This window comes from Pseudopipra pipra, chromosome 11, assembly GCF_036250125.1.
Source record: "Pseudopipra pipra isolate bDixPip1 chromosome 11, bDixPip1.hap1, whole genome shotgun sequence".
Lineage (NCBI taxonomy): Eukaryota > Metazoa > Chordata > Aves > Passeriformes > Pipridae > Pseudopipra > Pseudopipra pipra.
The window spans coordinates 19,564,261-19,584,796 of NC_087559.1; the positions used below are offsets into that span (position 1 = coordinate 19,564,261).

At 46.7% G+C, this 20,536-nt stretch overlaps 2 protein-coding genes across 5 annotated transcripts in view; one reads left to right on the forward strand and one right to left on the reverse strand.

Moving 5' to 3' along the window:
* LOC135420517 (uncharacterized) overlaps positions 1–20,536 on the reverse strand; it is a 490,234-nt gene that overhangs the window by 88,992 nt on the left and 380,706 nt on the right. The gene's annotated exons all lie outside the window — the stretch shown is intronic.
* The window catches only part of FBLN2 (fibulin 2), a 111,760-nt gene that overhangs the window by 32,386 nt on the left and 58,838 nt on the right, over positions 1–20,536 (forward strand). For all 4 annotated transcript variants that reach the window (XM_064668062.1, XM_064668061.1, XM_064668058.1 and 1 more), the window contains exon 2: positions 2,257–3,697. In XM_064668062.1, coding sequence (XP_064524132.1) covers positions 2,380–3,697 — 1,318 coding nt within the window. In that variant the 5' untranslated portion in view covers positions 2,257–2,379. The remainder of the gene's footprint in view (positions 1–2,256; positions 3,698–20,536) is intronic.

The window sequence follows — 20,536 nt, forward strand, 5'->3', positions numbered from 1 at the left end:
GTCCAGGGGAGGGCAGTGGAACAGCTCCTTTCCCAAAGGCAGGACTGCCCCTGGGTAAACCCTCAGCTGCCCCTGAACGTGCTACAGGTGAGTTCTGACTGGCCTCCTGCACAGGGGATCATTGGGGTTTCTTGTCAGGAGTTCAGGTTTCTGCCTGAGGAGTTTTGGGAGATCCAAATGTCCAAGCAGGGCAGACCAGCACAGCCCCCAGGGGTGTCCTGCTGGTCCCCCTGCCTTGCTGGGCTGTGCTGCCCCGGGGCAGCAGGAGCTGGCTGGGCTGACGGGGGTGATGACACAAGCTCACCCTTCACATGTGCCCCGCCTTTGTGCACACACAGAGGGGCCAAACCTGGGGCTGGGACACCCAAACAGGACGCTGGGGCTCTCTAATCCTGGGAGTCCTGCTGTGGGAGAGGGAATATGGGCCAGGGGAGAGCTGCTCCCACTGTGGAGTTTGACCAAGGGACATATATGTGCTGCAGCACTGAAGCCAGGAGGTACCAGTGGGAGGGGATGACAAAATCCTGCTGTGAAGCACAGAAGTTATCTGTATTTGTCCTTCTATTCACTGTTTCCCAGCTCAAGTGATGTAACAATTACAAATTTGGCTTACCTGGAAAAGCTGCTGAAAGTAGGATAAATTATTAATTCCCAGGTTGGGTTCTGAAGAATTAATTTCAGCACCACATATTGAAAATTCTCCTTCCTAAGAAACAGCCCCATTTTGAGAACAGTTCTGAAACAGTGAGACTCTTGCAAGCCATTATTGTATTTTTTGACAATTTTATTTTTCCTTCAATCACTATCCTTTAGCACATTCAGCAAATATACTGAAATTAGGAATAGGAAACCTACATTTGTAAGAATTATATCTCTGTGCAACGTAGTGAAGTAATTGAAATTCCAGGGCAGAACTGTGGAAATTCTTAGCACAGTTTGTCCATATCTTATCAGAACAGGCACGCTTTTCCCATGGCCTGGCCACATGCCAGCAGGGATGGAGCAGACTGGTTGGAAGCCCACTTTGAATGGGCAAAGTAATCTTTCTGAATGGATTTTCTGGCAGCATTCCTGTTGCATGTGTGGTTTATTGTTCTTGGGGATGTGACTGTATTTTACCCCCCAGATAAATGTTTTAGGGTCATTATTCTTTTGATGATGGGAGGGGTTCTGGAAAAACAATCAGATCACTAGTCCTATAAAATTCTATAGGCAATTTTTTGTTGTTGTTGTAAGTGGTTTTCCATGTTAATTGTGTAGCTTTTTGAGCATAATTTTGATGTAAAGGACAACAGCTGATTCACTCTTAAACTTTTCTAAGGTCAAATGGTTTAGTAATTAAAAAGCAAACCATTTTCTTTAAGGCCTTTTAATAAAGTGATATTATGCCAATTTATTTATATATAAATATATATATGTATATATTCTGTTCACAACTCACTATAAAGTACTGCTGGTGTTGTCAATACTAAAAGAAGTGGTTGCCAGTGGTGGCAGATCCTCAGTTGGTGTCACTGTCCTCCAGTGAAGTCGGAGTCGATCCCTCTGTGCACCACAGTCCTGCTGTGGAGCTGTGCCAACCTCTGTGAGCAGAGAATCCAGCCCCTAACATGTATTACAGGATAGCTAATATGATGTGTAACCACAAAGCAACCACAATACACAAAGAAGTTCTATTTTAGCGCTGCTGGAGCAAAGAAATAACTGTTAATGCTGGAGACTGACGTGCAAAAGATTGCTCAGTGGGGGAAGAAGGCAGAAAAAAGTCCTTATTTTGTATTAACATGCGTACAGACAAATTCTCACGTCCCAGGGCCAAGTTTTGTCTATAAAAATTCCTTAAGATTTGGGTATTTGTAATTAAAACATAAAGAATAATTATCTCAAGCTTGTATCTGCAGAGGAAGAACTGTGTATTTACTTATTCTCTGCCAAAAAAATCCTTTTAGCTAGGAAGATTACCAAAAAGGCACTGAAGTATAAAGGCCTTCTTTTTATTGAAAAATATATACATTTTGTTAACAGATTCAAAACAGAACAGTCACAACTGTTTTTTCTTCCTTTCTTTTTCAAAACAGGGGTGGGGGAACCATGGAACTCCAAACTTAGTGCCTACAATGCTTGGAAGACATTAAGATTAATTTTGTCCTTCGGTTTCCAGATGTTGGATTTCGTCCCAAGTTTTAAAGACCTCTAATGTTTAGCAGGATATGTGCCGAGTATAGTCTTTAACAGAGTTTTCTTTCATAACTCCAGGATCCATGAGAAAAGGTAACTCAGGAAACCGCTGCGGATTCGGAGCTGAACCTCCAGCCCTGCAGGAAAACAGCCAGCGCTGAACGTGCGCCCTTGGACTGGGGCTGCGCTCGGGAAGAGGCCATGGCTGGGCAGCCGAGCTGCTGGAGAGCCGCGCTCCTGGTGCTGCTGTGTGCGGGCAGCGCCCGGGCCCAGCGGGACTGCACGGGCGCCGAGTGCCCGGCGCTGGAGAACTGCATCGAGGAGGTGCTGGAGCCCGGCGGGTGCTGCGCCACGTGCCTGCAGCACGGCTGCACCTGCGAGGGCTACCAGTACTACGACTGCCTCAACGTGGGCTTCACCAACGGCAGGGTGCCCGAGGGACAGTCCTACTTCGTGGACTTCGGCAGCACCGAGTGCTCGTGCCCCAAGGGTGGCGGCAAGATCAGCTGCCAGTTCATGCTGTGCCCGGAGCTGCCCCCGAACTGCATCGACGCCGTGGTGCCGGCGGACGGGTGCCCGCAGTGCGGCAGGATCGGCTGCCTGCACGAGGGGCAGAAGTACGTGGCAGGGCACACCTTCCACATGCCCCCCTGCAAGGTGTGCCACTGCCCCAACGCCGGCGGGGAGCTCATGTGCTACCGCCTGCCCGACTGCGACACCCTCGCCCTGAACACGGCCAGCCCCGGGGACGCCGAGGACGGGGAGCCTGAGAGGCACTACGACGATCCCTACAGCTACGACCAGGAGGCGGCCGAGGGGGACAACACCCAGCTGGAGTCCCCCAAAAAGTACCGGAGTTACTCATCCCACCTGGAGCAGGACAGCCAGGAGCAGGGGGAGGACTATGACTACCCGGCAGCCAGCGTGGCCCCGTCGGTGCCGGCCCCGGCCCGGCCTCCCCCCGAGGGGACGGTGCCCCCCAGCCCCGCCGTGCCCCAGGGCCCCGCCGAGGTGCGCGGTGCCACCGAGAGGGGCGAGAGGCGCAGGGTGCCCCGCACCACCGCGGCTTCCCTCCGGCAAGGCACGCACAGGGAGGCACCAGAAACCACCAGAGCTCCCGTGGAGCACACGACGGCCACCACTGAGACCCCCCAGCACCCGGAGGAGCTGGAGAGGAGACCAAAGGGGAAGCAAGGGAACAAAGAGAGGCGTGAGCAAGAAAGAGCCCCCCACTCTAAAATGAAAAAGCACATCAGGAAAGAAGAGCCAGCAAACAGCATGTACCAGGGCTTGACAGAGGGGAATTTAACAGAGCCGAGCTGGGCAAAGTCTTCCCATGAAACCCTCGAGGGAAACGATTTCCCCAAGGTGAAGTTCAGCGCAACGACCTCCCCTCCTGTTGCTCTCCAGGAAGACCGCAGCCAGTCCTCCCCAAAGCAGTCCCAGACGCTGTATCGGTACCACCCCGAGGAGGACGGGGACCCCAACTCCATCCACGCCAACCCCAGGCTGCCAGAAGGTAAGAACTGCTCCCAGTCCGGGTGCCTGGGGAACACTTACTCATAATAACATTGGGGCATCCACTGATGTGTTCTTCTTGCTGCTGCACGTGGGCATGGAGTCCAGCAAACCCCCACTCACCTTCATTCATCCCTTCAGGAGATGTTTGTGTTTCATTTCACATAACAGGTACCATTTCACTGTTGCCCACCTTGCTTTGATTTCACAAAGTGTGGGGACGGTGTTTTCTGGTATTTTTACTTTATTTCAGATGATAATTTATTAAACTGTGACCTTTTCCTTCAATTACTTGCTTTTAATTTCTATCAAGATGTAACAGAAACATCTTCCTCTACACAGAAGGATTTAATTAGTTATCCTCAGTTACCAACTCAATGTAATCACATTTGTAGCTTTTGCTGCTTCTGGGAAGAAAGTGAAACAGTTGTGTTTCCACTATGAAAATATTTACAGCACTTGTTGTAATATTTATCCCATGGTTGAAAGTCTGTCTAAGCTCATTAGTTCAAGAACTTCATAGATACACTCAAATACCCCTGAGGACTGGTAGGGAGAAAAAGAACTGCCTCTTGCTTTGTGTTTTTTGGGGCTGGAAGTTTATGGTGTTTGTGGAAAGTGTATGTGTCTCCTCTCTGCCTCTGGATTCCTCCTGACATCTGCAGGGAAAGTTGATTATATGCTTTATGCAGTGCTCATTACTGTAATGAATGCCAACTTCATCGCTGGAAATTAGCACATGTACAGCTCCTATTTCCAATTCATTTGTCATCAAATCAAGAGCAATACCTCCTTTTTCAAGATGTGGCACAAAATGTTCTCACGAGACTCAGCAGCAGAACACTTGCAGGAAATACTGATTAGTCCCCAGGCACTGATATTTCTCCTGGGTTGTGCAGGGAGCCCTTAAACATCTTGAGCTGTCGAGTCCATCTACTCAAGAAGTTTAAGGCAGATAGGAGAAGGAAGCAGATTTGGAGCTGAGACACCAGGTCCCAACACAAGCAGCACCTCGTGACTGTTCACCAGGCAGTGGAGATGGCAGCCTTTTCCTTTTCCTTTTCCTTTTCCTTTTCCTTTTCCTTTTCCTTTTCCTTTTCCTTTTCCTTTTCCTTTTCCTTTGACTGCCCTTTTATTTGTTGCAGCCACCTCAAAATCTGAGCTGAGCTGTGCACCAGTTCTGTGTGTGACACATGGGTCTGAGTTAGGACTAATATGCAATGACCTGTTTTCTGATGTAACTTAAAAAAACCTCAACTTCCTTAAAACTAAGTTGCCTTTTCTTTTTCTTTCAAAAAGGAAAGATGGGTTCACGCTGAAATTATCACTGAGAGGCTTTGGGAAAGGCTGTTGGGGTGAGTGTTCAGCAGCAGAGCCAAGTGCTACGTTTTAGAGTCTCCTTGGGTGATTTCCAGTCTGAGGTTCCTGGGAACTGCTTGGCTGAGACAGGTCTGGTTGGGGGCTGGATTAGTTTGAGGTGCCTGGAGCAGAATGTGATGGATGTCACGTCAGGCAGGGATGGTTTAGCCAAGAGAAGCTAGGCCTGGGAATCACTGGATGCCATTTCCCCCTTAGCTGAGGTATCTGTCATTTCCTTTAAGTATTGTAAAAGCGGAACTGAAAACAAATATCTCTCTGGCTGTGGATGATGCAGCTCTGAGGCTGCAGGTTCTCTGGCCCACAGAGTTGCTGCATGTTCTGGGAGCAAGTGCCAGTGTCATCACACCTTGTCCATCCAGTCACTGACAAGTGGGACCTGACTAGGCAGCTCCTCTTCCCCATCTGCTCCACCATTCCCATTAGGAATACTGGTGGAAACAGAACAGAGCCTTCTCCAAAACTCAGGAATCTCCCTTGCTGGTGGCAGTGCTCATGGCTGGGGATGGTGGTATTTCCACGGGTTTTGTTGTTTTAATGGATGTGCTTGTGACTCATGTGAGTAGATCCATACGTTTCAAGTAATAAAACACACACATCTTGTCTCTTCCTGAGCCAGTGGGAGAGGGGGAGTGAAGGCATTAGTCAGACTTGAAAGAAAAATTAACCTCGCCTACAGATATAGAATGAAAACATAGATTTTGCACATGTATTTCCAACTATAAAATGACAGAATCTACCAGAATTGCCAAATAACTTCTTTTCCCCCATCAAGAGTCATCAGCAGGATGTAAACTGCATCAATCCCCTAATTTTTAGAGCCTGCAAGGCTGTTACATTTTTTCCTAAGGAGGCTGCAGCCAGTGGCAGCGAGCACAGGTTTTGTTTAACCAGTTCTCAGCAGAGTGCTGTGGGGACATTTCTGTGACTGTACAGACATTCTAGATGTATTTTTATAGTTTCTTTTAGTTTTGTTTCTCTCCAGAGTTTAGAAAAGTGTAATAGTCTCCACAGAGGCGTTTGCTGCACTAACAATTCAGCCCAAGTCATATGGCCATTTGTTCCTCCTATTAGCTGCATCCTGTGTCCAGAACTCTGATGTGGTTGGATCCTGATGCCTTTTGTTAAAAACTTGGCTTCATTACTTGTATTTTATGTGTCTCACTTTGGTTTTACATGTAGCTGAGTTTTCATCTCCCAAATCTCTGGTGGCTCATATGTAATCTAATGGTGGAAACAACATGGAGCATTTTGGTGCTCAGGAAAGGTTAGGTTTGTGTTTTGATTCTTTCTCCTTTTGAGCATCGTTTTTCATCTCTGTTTCATCTGAAGCACTGCTGTATTCACATCAGTCAGCCAAGATGATCTCTGTAGCATTTGCTCTCACGGACTCCAGTGAATTGCCATTTGTTTGGGGAATGTTCTCCCCTCTCCTTTGGCTGCTCTGAGCTTTGCTGGAGCAGCTGTTTTGTGGATTTTCTGGGTGCTGTGTGGGGCCAGGCCCTCACTGGTGGCTCCCTGGGGCAGCAGCATCACCACTCGTGGTCCCCTGGGGGGATGTCACAGAAATGGGCTCTTTTGGGAGCTGGTTTCTTTGGTTGCAAGGTGGGAAGTCCAGCACCAGCTCTGTAGGGCTGTGTGAGCCCAGGGGATGTTTTCCTGCCCTGACAGGTCCAGTGGCTGTTCCACAGGGGTTTCTGGCACCCTACCAGCCCACAACACTGCCTGAGGGTGAAATATTTGTGTTCTACCCCATGTGTGAGGGCACTTGTCATAGGTCTCGAACACAGACTGCAGAGCAGCTTCCTTCAGCAGCACACAGCCCCTCTGGGGTTTCTGTGCAAATGTTAGTCACTCCATTCCTAAAGGAACTGGAAGTGTAAAGTAGAGGTAATTACTCAGCTGAGAAAGTGTAAATTAAGAACTCTCACCATGGGAAAGGATGAGATTAATGAAGACTGTTCTCTTTATACACACTCTCTCCAGACATTGATCTTACTCTGTCACTGCAAGAGCAGCAAACAGAGGGTGTTTTAATTTCCTATTTATTTCCTACTTCCTCGTCCTAAAAGTGCTCTGAACAGAGGAGGGCTGACTAAAACATCTTTCAAGAAGTTACTGTCACGTTCTGTTTTCCATTTCCCTGTGCTCTGGCAGTAGAATGCTGTTCCTTGGATAAATGTTAACTCAGGTAGCAAGCAGCTTTGTAGTGAATGTTTTATGATTTGCATTCTGGTTTTTGGCAGGCTGAACAGCAGTTTGGGTTCCAGAATGGAGGTACTTTTCCACTTAAACTCCTCCACGACGAGTGACTTTTTATCGTGGTCATGTTTAGAGATAAGGATAATTGTTCTCCAGCTGAAGTGAATTGCACCAATTTGTGAGCTGAGATCAGTGAATGTGAGAGTGGCATTTATTGCAGGTGAATCCTGATCAGGCAGCAGCTCCTGCGAGGCTCTTGTGTAACTTCTGAGGGTGTAGCTAAGATGTCAACCAACCCATCTGCTGCCTGTTTGCTGGTATTGAAGCTCATGAGGCAAGATGACCTTGAATTCCCTAACTGAGGACAAACAGGAAAGGAGATCCATGTGCAGGGCCAGGAGTTGGGCTCATGATCCTTGTGGGTTCCTTCCAACTCAGGATATTTTATGGTTCTGTGAAAGCAGACCTGCAGGGAGGGTTTCTGAAGCATTCCCTGAGCCCACCCACCCTTTCTCTCTCTTATTACCACCATAAAAAGCACTGGAGGTGGGAGAATGCCATGGAGGGTCCTTTGGAAACAAACTCTATTTGCAATTACTTCTTATTTTTTGCTCTCAGGTGAAGTGTTCTCTCAGGTTCACCTGAATTACCTCAGGCTTAATCCCGTGTTCTCTCCTTTATCCCAGTTCTCTCTGTAACAGGAAGAAATCACCTTTGAGCCCTCAAACCAGGATATCTGAGGAATGAAAATAAACCTCAGGAGAGTGGTGTGTGAGGAGAAAAAGCCTCTGGGCCAGCAAGTGTGAGTCAGCATGAATTACAGCCCCGGGTGACAGTGCTCAGTGGCCCTGGTAGCTGAAGTTCAGAGACAGCAACATCCTAGAGGAAGACAGTGTGGATGGGAATAAAGCAGGCTGAGATAGTTGCAGATGAAGACTAAAATGCTATAAAAATTAAAAACTTTTTAAAGAGAGAACTACAAAATAGACCTAACCTGGCCTGGTACTCTTATGAGGCAGCTGGATGCTGGTTTAGGAGGAAAAGGAAGAAACTCAAGCATTTCTATTAATTCCAAAATCCCGTGTGTGGTGTGTGGGGGCTGATTCCCTCATGGCTGCGAGTGCACAACCTTCCCTGCAGCCCTTCCCTTGTCCCCTCAGTGCTGTGACCCCTCCCGGCCCAGCTCCACGGCCTGGTTGTGAATCCATGAGGAGCTCCTGCAGGGACCTCCCGTGGACCACCTGGCAGATTTGTTTTTCTTCTTTCCAATATCTAAAAGCATAAGTAGGGCTGAGGTTGGACAGCCAGGTGACCTCGTTGTGGCCTTTTAGTACTTCAAGGAAGCTCTTAAAAAAGACAGAGAGTGACTTTTTACACGTGCAGATGGTGATGGGACAAGGGGGAATGGCTTTAAATTAAAAGAGGGCAGCTTTAGATTAGATATTAGGAAGAAATTCCCCCCTGGGAGGGTGGGGAGGCCCTGGCACAGGTTGCCCAGAGAAGCTGTGGCTGCCCCATCCCTGGAAGTGTCCAAGGCCAGGTTGGACGGGGCTTGGAGCACCCTGGGCTAGTGGAAGATGTCCCTACCAGGGTGTGGGACTGGATGGGCTTTAAGTTCCCTTCCGACCCAAACCATTCCATGATTCTGTGTTGAAGGGAACCACTTGTGCTGGATTGAGCCCATTGGCATTCTCCATTTTAACAAGACCAGTGATTTTAAGTGTGTGTGTGCCAGACACTGCTTGTGGCATAAATTTGTGAGCAAAGGGTGCAAGGAAAACCCAAACCTGCCCTGATGACATGAAGAAGTGGGCTGAGAATAATTGTTTGCAGACTCTGAAATAAACAGTAGCCAAAGTATCCAATCTCCAGGCACTGGACTGCCAGATGTGACCTGGCTTTCAGTAGGTGCAGCATTAGGCCTGTATCAAGTGCTTTGAGTAGTCCCACATGAGGAACTAGAGCTGGGATCAGGAGGGCTGATCTAGCCCAGGCCTGTAGGCAGCAGCTGAATGTAGAGTGTCCAGACCTGTCCTAGCCAGGAGCAGAGTTCTGGGGCTTTGCTTTGTGTCTAGGTGATGTCTCTGGACATGTTGCTGCGTGGCTGCTGCTTGCCTGTCTGTGTTTTGGGAACTGCTCTGGGTCAGACCTTGGTTGCTGCCTTTCCAGCTGGCTGGGCTTCAGCTTTGCAGGAATCCCCCTTTGGAGCCCAAACCCTCCTCACCACAGACCGTCTTCCATTCCTCATGTGCATCTCCCTGCTCAAACTGAGCTGTGAACCACAGCTCAGGAGCTCCTGCGTGCCAACACTTTGGTGTCAGGCTTTTATGGGGCTGGTTTGGTCCTTGTCTCTTAAAGAGTATTTTAAGTAGTGACTGTATATTGAACCAGGAGCTCGTGATCTTTAGTTAGAGATTATATAGAGGATCTTTTCTTAAAGCTGCAAAGATCTGTGCAGTGGTGCAGGCGCAAGCCTGGTATTCACAGTGCCAAGTTTCAGTGCCATGCTTTGCTAAAAGCTGTGTAGCCTGTCACTGTCAGAGGAATGCAGACTTCGAAGAGCCTAAACAACTTGCAGAAATGCTCAGGTCTGGAGTTCTTTTCTGTTTAAACCCCAGCACCTGCCAGTTCAGTACACAGAGATGTGTAAGAAGGTGGTTCTCTGTCTGCCTGTGCTACTCACAGAATTAACGTAACAGCTCCACACTGGAGTGTGATCACAGGGATGAGCCTGTGAATGCCTGGGCACCGTGACAGGCAGGTACAATATGCAGGGTGGGACAAATGTGTGTGTGTGTTCCTTCAGCTCCTGCTAGTCTTACCTTCATGCAGTGCACCCTGAAGAGCACAGTTCTTGGTGGTGCTGAGGTGCAGCCACACTTCCCCTCCGCTCACAGTGCCTGTGTGCACCGAGGTGTTTGTGCTGCAGCACAAGGACCCTCACTCACAGGTGCCTGGAGCAGTTTTGGATAAGGAAATCCATTGTGTTCAGTGTTGGCACCAAGGGAATGTGCAGAGAATGTTTGAAAGTGAAACAGGGTGACACATTCACTCCTGTGGGGTGTGTATTTTGGCATGTCCCATCCTCCCTGGAGGAGCGTGGCACTGCTGGCACAAGCCCAAAGGGCAACACCTGCATAGGACAGGCTTTCCACAGCGACAGTGAGCACAGACAAAGGTTCTCAGATGTCCTTGACTTCATGGGATTTAGTTACAAATATAGTTTAATCTTATATGTTGCAATAATACAGCTGGAGTGGAGCCCCTAACCTATGAGGGCATCACAGTATCTTTGGGAACCCACCCCGTGTACCTGTTCTGTCGAGGCAAAAATCATCATTTATGCAAAGTTATTTCCATCCATGGTTTGCGACAAGAACATTTAATCTCAATTCTGAAATTCAAACATGCTGTAGACAAACTATGAAAATAAGATGGGCGTTTTCTTGTACAAATTAATTACCCACTTGAACAGATGAGGCTGTTGGGCTCACCAGGTTTCTCATTTGCTGGTTATTTATAGTAGGTATCTGAAAGTATTTTTTTTGTATGCATGATTGATACTTCTTCAGAAAGCAGAATTTAAATGAGACTTCTTTGCAGTAGTGTGTCTGTTATTCTAATCGATCACCAAGGAATTAAGAACAACTGTGAATATAGCTCCTTGTCAGAGAAAGGCAAGTGCAAGTAGTAATTTTTGATCCAAATTTTGAGAGACAATAACCTTTTGAACAGTTTCAAATATGTAGGCCAAATAAATGTCGCTTTCTAGCACATGCTTACTCATGAAAGGATCTGTAATTTCATTACCCTGGGCCTCACAGAGAGCAGTATCTGTTACCTCTCAGGGATTCTTAGGTAACAAGGCAGCAGTAACTGGAATTTTATAAAGATCCCTTTATGTGTGAGCAGGTTTTATGTTTTCCTGACCATTCCCAGTCTGTATGTGCTGTGCCTGAGATGACCAGTTCTCTTCCAAAGCCACCAAAAAGTCCTAAAGCACCTTCCCGAGGCTGTGGTGACACTGAACCAAAGGCTGAGAGACAGAGAGGGGAAAGAAGTAATTGTGGTTTCTTTAGGACCAGCAAAACTCCTCTGCACATTTTGCCCTCCCCTGCCTGTGCCTGATGCCAGGGAGCTGCAGTGCCACCCTCATCCACCCCCCTTGCTCCCACCCTGCCTGGGAAGTGTCTGGGACCCTCAGGCACCCTCTGGAGAGTGGACTGGTGAGCAGCAGCATTCCAGAGCCTCTGGCTCTGCAACTGGTCACTGCCTGCTGGAATTACTGGTGTTCCTCCCCCACTGGGACGTGCTGGTGGTGATGCAGTAGCTGCTTGGGTGGTGGCAGTTCTCTGGTGGGTCCCACACACAGGTCTACAGCCTGGCCTTGCTGGGGGCAGTTCTGGCTGCAGCTTATTCAGCCCCTTCCTACGCCAAAAAAAGGAGCCATTTAGAAAAACACACAGAGCAATAATTCCTTGTCCCTTGTTGCTCTGAGTGCTGGTTGCTTTTGTGGTGCTGTTGTGAACCACAGGGATTCCTGACTGCATTCAGAAAGGCCCAGAGTTGTTTGACCATAGTTTTGAATTACCAAGTACTAAAATAAATGTTTATGGCTTCAACAGCTCTGGGTTTAAAACCTTTTAACAGTATAAACAGTTGCCAGAAAGGGGAGAATTTGCATCAGTCACTTTTAAAAGGTGTTATAAAAGTCGATGCTCTTGTGAGCTGTTGCTCTGTATATAATGGACATCTTAAAAATAATGAAAATCATCAAGGGTAAAGAAGGTGAGTGCTTAAGATGAGCTTTATTTTGTATGAGGTTAGTATGTAGAAATGTTATGTCTAGAAGAAGAATTTACATCTTCTCTCCTGTGTTGCACCTTTACCTTCCTGGCTTTGGCTGCCACGGGGCCTCAGCGCAGATTTTCACCCTCCTTGTTTGCTGTGTGTCCCCCTCCCCTTCCCAGAGCCCTTGAGGAGCCAACTTCTGTGGCTTTGAAATTAAGGAAATGTTCCTTTCATCTAAGTCAGGGCCCTGAGGGTGCTGGTTGCTGCAGCTGGTGTTGGCCACCAGACATTGGGAGCCAGTACAGGAACCCTCCTGGGAGAGCTGCAGCAAAGAAATGGGAGGAGGACATTCCTCCAGTGGTGTAAGGGAAGCCAACAGGTCACCAAAATCCACATCAACTGAAAAAGCAAGTGTGTGCTCAGCACAGGATCATCAGTGAGCGCTGCTGAGAAGGGACAAAGTACCAGGTTGGATAAAATAGCATTTGCCATGGATATTGTACATAGTGCAAGCAATTTTAAGGCAATTTTACACAATATATTCCAGTCTTAGAATGCCACCAAGATGCTTTTGGTGTCTTTTTTTGAGTCATAAGCCCAATAGCAGCGTGTGAGGGTTAGTCTGGCACTGAGCTGTACCAGCACTCACCTCCTCCTTGCATTCCCTGGGAGCAGCAGCCCCAGCTGTGTTTGGAGCAGGGGAGCTGGAGTTTGACTGGAGCTGGCTCGTATGTGGGGATAGAACTGAGAAGGAAATGAATGAGCTCTTGCAACCAGAACATCTGGCTATACCTCAGTTTCCTTTTCTTCTCACCTCTCACTATTTATAAGTTGTTTTCAGTCTGAGTTTTCAAAGACATTGTACGTGCTACTTACTGGAATAATTTTCTGAGCACGAGTTAAATTGATTAATGGTATAGAATTATACATCTTGTATGAAGTGAAGCATCAAAAGTGCTTCTTGTATTTATATTCTGGTGGAAACATCCTACAGGGACTTAGGAACCATTTATATTTGCAGTCAGTGGTTTGTGACTTAGGATTTGTTGTACTTGATACCAAACCTGCCGTGTGCCGACAGCACGTGGCTCGTGCAGAAGGAATTCCAGAAACACAAACCTTGCTGCAGCAGGGAACAGAATTTCCTGAAAATCAAACACTGAAATGAAAAGCATGTCCTGTGCTCAGGCTGGTTTATGGCCTCTTGTGCCAGGGCAGGACGGGTTTTGTAGAAGACTCATGTTCAAACTTGTCTCGTTTGTCATTAAAAAAGGTGAAGTTCATTGCTCTTAAATGAAAATATAGGAAAACACATCTTTTTAATGAAAAGAGAGCTTATATAATGGTCATTTCTTATGGTTCTTTCTGTAAGGTTAAAGAGTTCTTTCACACTGAACAGGCAGGATGGGAAACTTCCAGCTGGTTTACTGGTGTTCAAGGAAGGGTTTTTTTAATAATGATTGTGAGAAATCACAAGGAGGAGGACTTTTGGATAACAGTATGAGTCAATCCACTGTCTGCTTGGTGGCATGGAAAACCTCACCCCCCCATCTCTGCCAAGTGCTGGCAGAGTTTGGTTCTCAAGCTTTCAGCTGATGGCTCTAAAGCTCAAGCAGACCCAATTGTAATTCTGCAGCTACCCCTATAAAATATATTGTTTATGGCCTATAAGCAGATGAAGATTAGTGCAGTTCTCCCTCTTCTCCAAGAATTCTTCCTCTGCACTGGTCATTAATTTTCCTGGAGCTGGAATTGCCTTGCATGGAACTGCTTGGAGTTTTCATTTCCAGATTCAAATGAACAAGGTTTGAGCCAAATGATTTTGTAAGAGATTTACTCCCAGGAACTGTTTTCATTGAAGATAACATACACTTAAGTAATGTCTCGTGTAACAATGATAAAATTTGCACTTTTCCTGGTTCTGGATCAAAGTTGATAAGTGTTGTCTGAACTCATGGCATTGAAGTAAAAAGAAAAGTGTAGCAAAGATCAGCGAGGGTGAGGTTTGATGTTAGAAGGCTCCATAAATGTTTCATTTCAGTCAGTTTGGATTGACTGTGGTGGTTTTGTTTGTATCTTTAAGTGAGGTGGAAGATAAATATGGAGACTTTCCAAAATTTTGTCCTCTGGTCTCAGACTTTTCAGATGATGCATTAAAGTAATGAATGTGCCTTACATGTGTTCCTTGAAATACAGACTCTTGCCTTGCTTGGCCTATGGCCCCAGGAAACAATTTTCCTGGTAGTGTCTGTGCTCTTTCTCCTTCACACATGGCCCCAGGGACAAGAGGAGCAGGTTTGGACTGTGGCATGGCCAAGAACCCGTTGTGGGACAGGCAGGGACTCTCCCTGCCTTGGTGTTAGGTGAAGATAACCCAATGAAACATGAAAAAAGGGTTATACTGCGGGTTTTCTTGTCTTGGCAAATGTAACCAACCAGCTAAAACAAACAGGAGCTTCTGGAGTTGGAAGTTCCACTTGCTCTCCAGTGTGAAGAATTTGGTATGCAGAACAATTGTGGCATGTGGCAGAGGCCAGTTTGGGCTCAGTATTGATGCTCACACTCCTGCCCTGAGGATGAATGAGTTTAACACTCGTGAGCATCCTTTAACCTTCAGTCCTGAAGGTTTGGACTGTGCAGAGTGCCAGTGCTTCATCAGCACTGCTGTGTGTCTGCACTCCTTTAAACCACCGGATCTGACCTTTATTAGGTAATATTGAGGTCCCAGTTTGGTCTGGTGAACAGCTTTACACAGCTTTGAAATCTGACCCTGGTATTTCAGAGAGATTGCTCACTGTTATTCAGCTTTTAAATGGAGTCAATAATGTTTCTTGAAAAAAAGACTTTGAAGGTCAAATTCTGTCCTGTCAATGCCATGTTAACCCCATTAGTTTCAGTAAGGTATAGACTCATTTTGGCTGTATTGCTCCTCCAGTGTGACTTTAAAATGGTGAAGTGCAGCTGATAAGCATTAGAAATGCTAAAAAATAAATACTATCTTTAAGAAAGAGCTCCCTGCATCCCATGTGAACATAAAAAAGTTGGTCTCTCTTCACAAGACTTTCTTTGCAGTCACAAATAACTTTGTTTTATTTTTCGGTCAGACTGAAATTCCTCTCCCAGATCTTACAGTTAATTTATAGTAAATGAATACCTCATAAACATATGATCATTACACAAATACTTTATTATAGCCATTTGTCTTTTTGTTTGTAAATTCCCCAAACTGAATGTCTGGGAAATGGATGTTTATGGACATGCAGTTGACAGCACTGAGCCCCTGGCATGGTCAGTGAGCCCCTGTTCCCATGACAGGCAGGAAGGGGCTTGGTGCCTCCTGATCCAGTCTCACCAACCACATTCCTTTAGGGAAAGAGCTGGTGGTGATTGATGACTGTGCTTCCCCCACCCCTGCCTGTATCACAGAACTGAGATTCTCACTGCTCTGATTCAAATGTGACACAGACAAGTCCAGACTCCCCTGCACTTGACCCTAAGTATCTGGATTATGGTCAGTGTTGTACCATATGGTCAGTTTTAAACACAGAGTAACTGCACAGTTTTCTAAGTATTTAGCATGAGAATTGTCCTGGTGCACTGCCTTCAAACTAGGTCAGGATGCTGCTGTCTTGGAGCAAATCTTGGCTTGGTTTGGTGTAGGCCCTGGAACTAGTAAAGAAATCTTCATAACACTTCTATATTTCAGTTTTTTAATGACAAGAAACAAATCTATATCATAGAATCAAAGAGTCATTAAGGTTAGAAAAGATCTCAGAGATCATAAAGTCCAAGTTCTCTGCTGCAAGATCCAGGAAAGAATCCTATTTCCTGGGGGGCCAAAGGACCACACTGCTGTCGTGGTGATTGATTCTGTTCCCAAAGATGAAGTGGGAGGTTTCCTGACCCTCTCTCGTTTGTTTTGGCTGGCTGTCTGCTGCCACCTTGCTGAGATTTTCCTTTTGCTGCTTGAATCCACTCCAGACTTCAGAACCTGAAAGTTGCCAAAGCTGATGACAAATAAGAAGGAGCAAGTATTGGTGCAGTGCAAGGAGAATGCAGGTTAGCAGTGGGTGTTGAGGAGGAATATTTTTGGTGTTGTAGCCCATGGCACTCTCAGAACTGTGGGTATGTGTTGCCCTGTGTGTGTATTTTCCCAAATGAAAAGCAAATGATCTGCTTTGATAACCTGTCTCCTCCTCTCTGCTGCTCTGGCAGTGCTGGTGGTCGCTGCAGGTTTGTTCAGCCTCTCGTGGGACTGGGGAGGTCAAGTTTAACCTTCCTCTGTTCTGTATCTCCTGATGAGGAGAAGGTGCTGCGTGGGGGCTCCTGTGGAGCAGCTCCAGGACCTGCCTGTGAGTGCAGCTGGTGCAGAGTAAGGACACAACTGTCCCCACACACACTGATGTGCAGGCCGAGCTCCAGGACAGTATCCAAAGCTGGGGTTCAGTGCAGAAGTCACACACAGCACGCAGGGTGTGTAAACACAGCCAGCACTGATGGGTGGGACTCCGCTGGGTATCAAATGCCTTCAGCAAGGTGCAAAGCAACTTCCAGCTGTGTGGGGACACTGGAAAAGGCTTTTATCTTGTTTGCCCTCTTTTCTTATTCTCTCATAGTAAGACTTGGTTGTTAACTTTCAAACTGCTGAGCAATTTTTAACTACTTGTGTGTACTTCAAAAGGCACCTTGGTCAGAAATGGTTCCCAGCACTTCCCCGAATCAGCCTATTCAGTCCTACAGCAGTGATGGCCACTGCCACAACTGATGCAATTTAAAATAAAAGCTTTGTAAGCAGGAGTTTATAAGTGGCAGTTACTCCCCAGGGCTGTGGGAATGCCTGCTGGCTCAATGTAAAGGCTTGGAATATAGACAGATGGAAATTTTGCACCTTAAAAGGTGCTGCAGAGCCCCGGGGGTTTGGTAGCTGGAGGTCAAGCCAAACTGCAGGGAAACAGGGAGCCTTGGCTTGGGGAACTGAGCTGGGCCCCAGGGCTGAGAAAATCCTCAAAGTAATGCAAAGTAGGGCCTGGTTTGCAAAGCAAACACAGCCCAGCAAATTCGTTTCTGACTGTAGCTTGATAACAAGGATGTGTAAACAGACTGAACCTGGTTTCATGTTTAGCTGCAACACTTGCCTGGATTTTTCTTGCCAGTTGTGCAAATTGATGAATTTGACAAATTTCTGCCTTTAGTAGCAAATCATGTTCAGAACAAGGAGGAGGAGAAATCTACTATGAGGTAAAAGTTGCTTGTCAAGTGCTGTGCATGTAAAGGAGACTAAAAAACTCTTTCCAGCATGGAAATGTATGCCTTGGACATCACCTAAAAAATTTAGGAAAGAGTGCCAAATCCTACAACATGTTTCAAATAATCTGATATTTGAGGTTATTTGTAAGGTTCCATCCCCTGGACTCGTGTGGCTGCCCAAAGCCATCACTTTTCACTTAAAAGATGTTTTTAAAAGAAGTAGGAAACCCACACAGTTTTCCTCTAGGAGAAAAACTAAATCTCAAGTGTTCGAAACCAAACAAAACCCAGCTACCCTGCAGGTGGAGAGAAAATGAAAAGAATTCAGACTGTTCATTAGACTGTAGTGTTTAGATGAGATGTTAGGAATAAGTTCCTTATGCAGAGGGTGGTGAGGCCCTGGCCCAGGTTGCCCAGAGAAGCTGTGGCTGCCCCATCCCTGAAGGTTCAAGGTTGGATGGTTTGGAACAACCTGGTCTAGTGGAAGGTGTCCCTGCCCATGCCAGGGAACAAGATGAGCTTCTCACCCAAACCAGTTGGTGATTCTGTGAGTCCTGTTTCTGCTCCTCAGCAGCTGCAGTCCTTCCCCAGCCCCTGTGCCCCGTGGGCAGTGTGGGGTGGTGGCAGGGCCATGGGGGGTGGCCCTGACCCTTGGGAACACCTTTCCCAGCTCCTCTCCTCGTGTGCACTTGGAGCACATTATTAGGAAGGGCACTGCAACACGGAGGAAGCCCGGAGCAGCCAGACAAATTGGGGGTGTGAGAGCCAAATCAAGGCATTTCTCTTGCTGAGACCCACAGAAAGTACTAAGGAGGGGAAATGAAACCTGATTCCATTTTGGACAAGAGAAGGGAGATGAGCAGGCAGGTATTGCTTTGTTCTACACTGAGCTGTTACAGCAGTGGGTGATGGGGTGGGCTCAGTTTTTTGGTCTGTTTTACTGTCAACCTGGAGGTGGCCAAATAGGAAGGGTTTAAAATAGTCTTGTGGTTGCCATAGATACTTGTCTAAATTGAAAATAGAGGTCTGGCCCAAGCTTTTAGTCTGTTGGCCAGAGCCAAACTTGGACCCGAGTGCTGAAACCTGAGTGGGCTGGAGGAGCCCTGTAGGAGCTCACAGAGGATGGGGATGTGTTTGACATCACCCAGCAGCTCCAGCAAGGCTTCACATGGGCCTGGAGACTCTGGGAAGGGAAAAATCCTTCCTGCTTCAGACTGTTTCCTCCTTTTTTTTTGCCCCAGGAGGTTTGTAGAACTCAAAAAAATGCTGCAGAATGCTGCTTTCCTGGCACTGGGCTGGGGTTTTATTTGTGAAATGTTACTGTGCCACAAAGCAGCAGCAAATTTAAAGTAGTTCAGCTGGATAAAAGCACCCTATTAAGGTAAATTCTGTTTATTTGTCCCAGGAATGTGTAGCAAATGTGTGTCTAATTACAGATAGGGCAACTAAGCCTTTCATCTTCCTTCAGTGCAAAAAATCTGCAAATAATGTGGAAAATGTTTTGGTGAAATGAATGAAGGTCTTTTCAAGGATTTGGTTATCACAAATGAGTCCCACTGAAGGGAACTGGGAATGTTTCTCCTTGTCCTCCGGCTTGGCTTTGTGGGTGGCATTGGATGTTTCAGCCGACTCTGGAAATGCCTCCCTTTGAGATAACAATCTGTCGTTGTGCCTTTGGAGATTTCTGGTGTCATCTGTCAGTTCTTGGCGGGGGAGGGCAGATCCACAGTGCTCCCTGCTCCGGTGAGGATGATGGAGATTCCCAGGATGCAGCAGTACAATCTGGCTGAAAAGTGCACACTTAGCAATGTGCCATATTCCCTCTCCAATTTCTTGCTCTGTAGGTGGTAGAGAATTAGGGCTTAATTACTTGCAGGCTGTGGACAACAACCAGCCCCCTTAAACTGTTTACATTTCTGGATAAGGCTGGAGCTGGATGTTCTTTGAGGTTCAGTCTTTCTGAAAATCTATGGAAGATTTTATAGTGCTTGTTTATCTTTTATACCATATACTGGGATAAATTTTTGTTCCCAGAGAGCTTTTATCTATTAAAAAACCCCTGTTCATCCATGTCTACGTCTCATTATGTATGAAAAATCTCATTTATGCCATTCAGCTTCCCAGCCTGTGAAAAGGCACAATCAGGAGGCTTGTGCAGTTCAGAACTGAGCAGAAAATCAGATCCAAGGTGGAGCTGGAGTTCTAGACTTGCTTGGATACAAGGAATTATATCTAGCAAACATCACTTGAATAAAACATTAATTTCCCATTATAAAACATAATGTTGCTCTGATAATGGTTCCTGTTTTGAGTAATCCTCATTTCCTGCGTCTCTCTGGTGACTCATCCCAGCAGAGTTCTCGGCCATCCTGCCTTGCAGATGCTCCCAGACTGTCTGTTCCCCATCTGACTCAGCTTCTGCACCAGCAGCTTCTCCTCTCATTGCTATCATCCTGTGGAAATGGATGCCTGCTAAGGACTTCAGTCTCCTTCCAGCCTAAAAATAACTGGTGCTCCTGGCTACAAAAATCTCAGATTTTAAGAAAGTTTTCAGTTAAAAATTCACATTTCATATTTTCAGGTTATCTCAAATCTTGAATCTGCAGCTGAGAAGCCCAGATTGCAAAAATACACGTGTCTCAGTCCTTAGTCTGCCTAGAATGGGAGCAAATCTCTCCTCCTTTCAGATTTTCAGTGAGTGGAGGCCTGTATGACAAATTCCCAGCGTGATCTGTGCATCTTAGAGCTTTAATTAAGCTTTGCTTCAAGGGGTTAAAAGTGCCAGGGGTCTGTGTGGAGTCTGTGCCTGTCAGCTCTCACCTTTGGAACAAGGTTCTGTTGCTGAGGTTTATAGGTAAACATAAAGTTGTAAGAAGGCTAATTGGGGGGTGGTGAACTAAGCAATAAACCCACGGGACTCAAAGAAATGCACGTTGGATATGTGGCTTAGAGGGCTGCAATGCTCTGAGGTGTCACTGCCCCACAAGAATGTTCCAGCACGTGTGAATTCAGAGCCCTCAGAGCCAGGGTGCAGCTCTGGGCAAGTCTGGCCTAACAAACATTGGGGTGGGCAGTGGGAGATGTTTGTCAGCTTTGGGGGTGCAGCACAACCTGTTCTGAGCTCACTTGGAGGGAGTGGAGGGTGGTGGTGTATCAGGGAGTGTGACTCCTGTTAGAATTCCCTGGCTGTAACCAGGCATTTAAGGCTTCCCTCTGCTCTTAG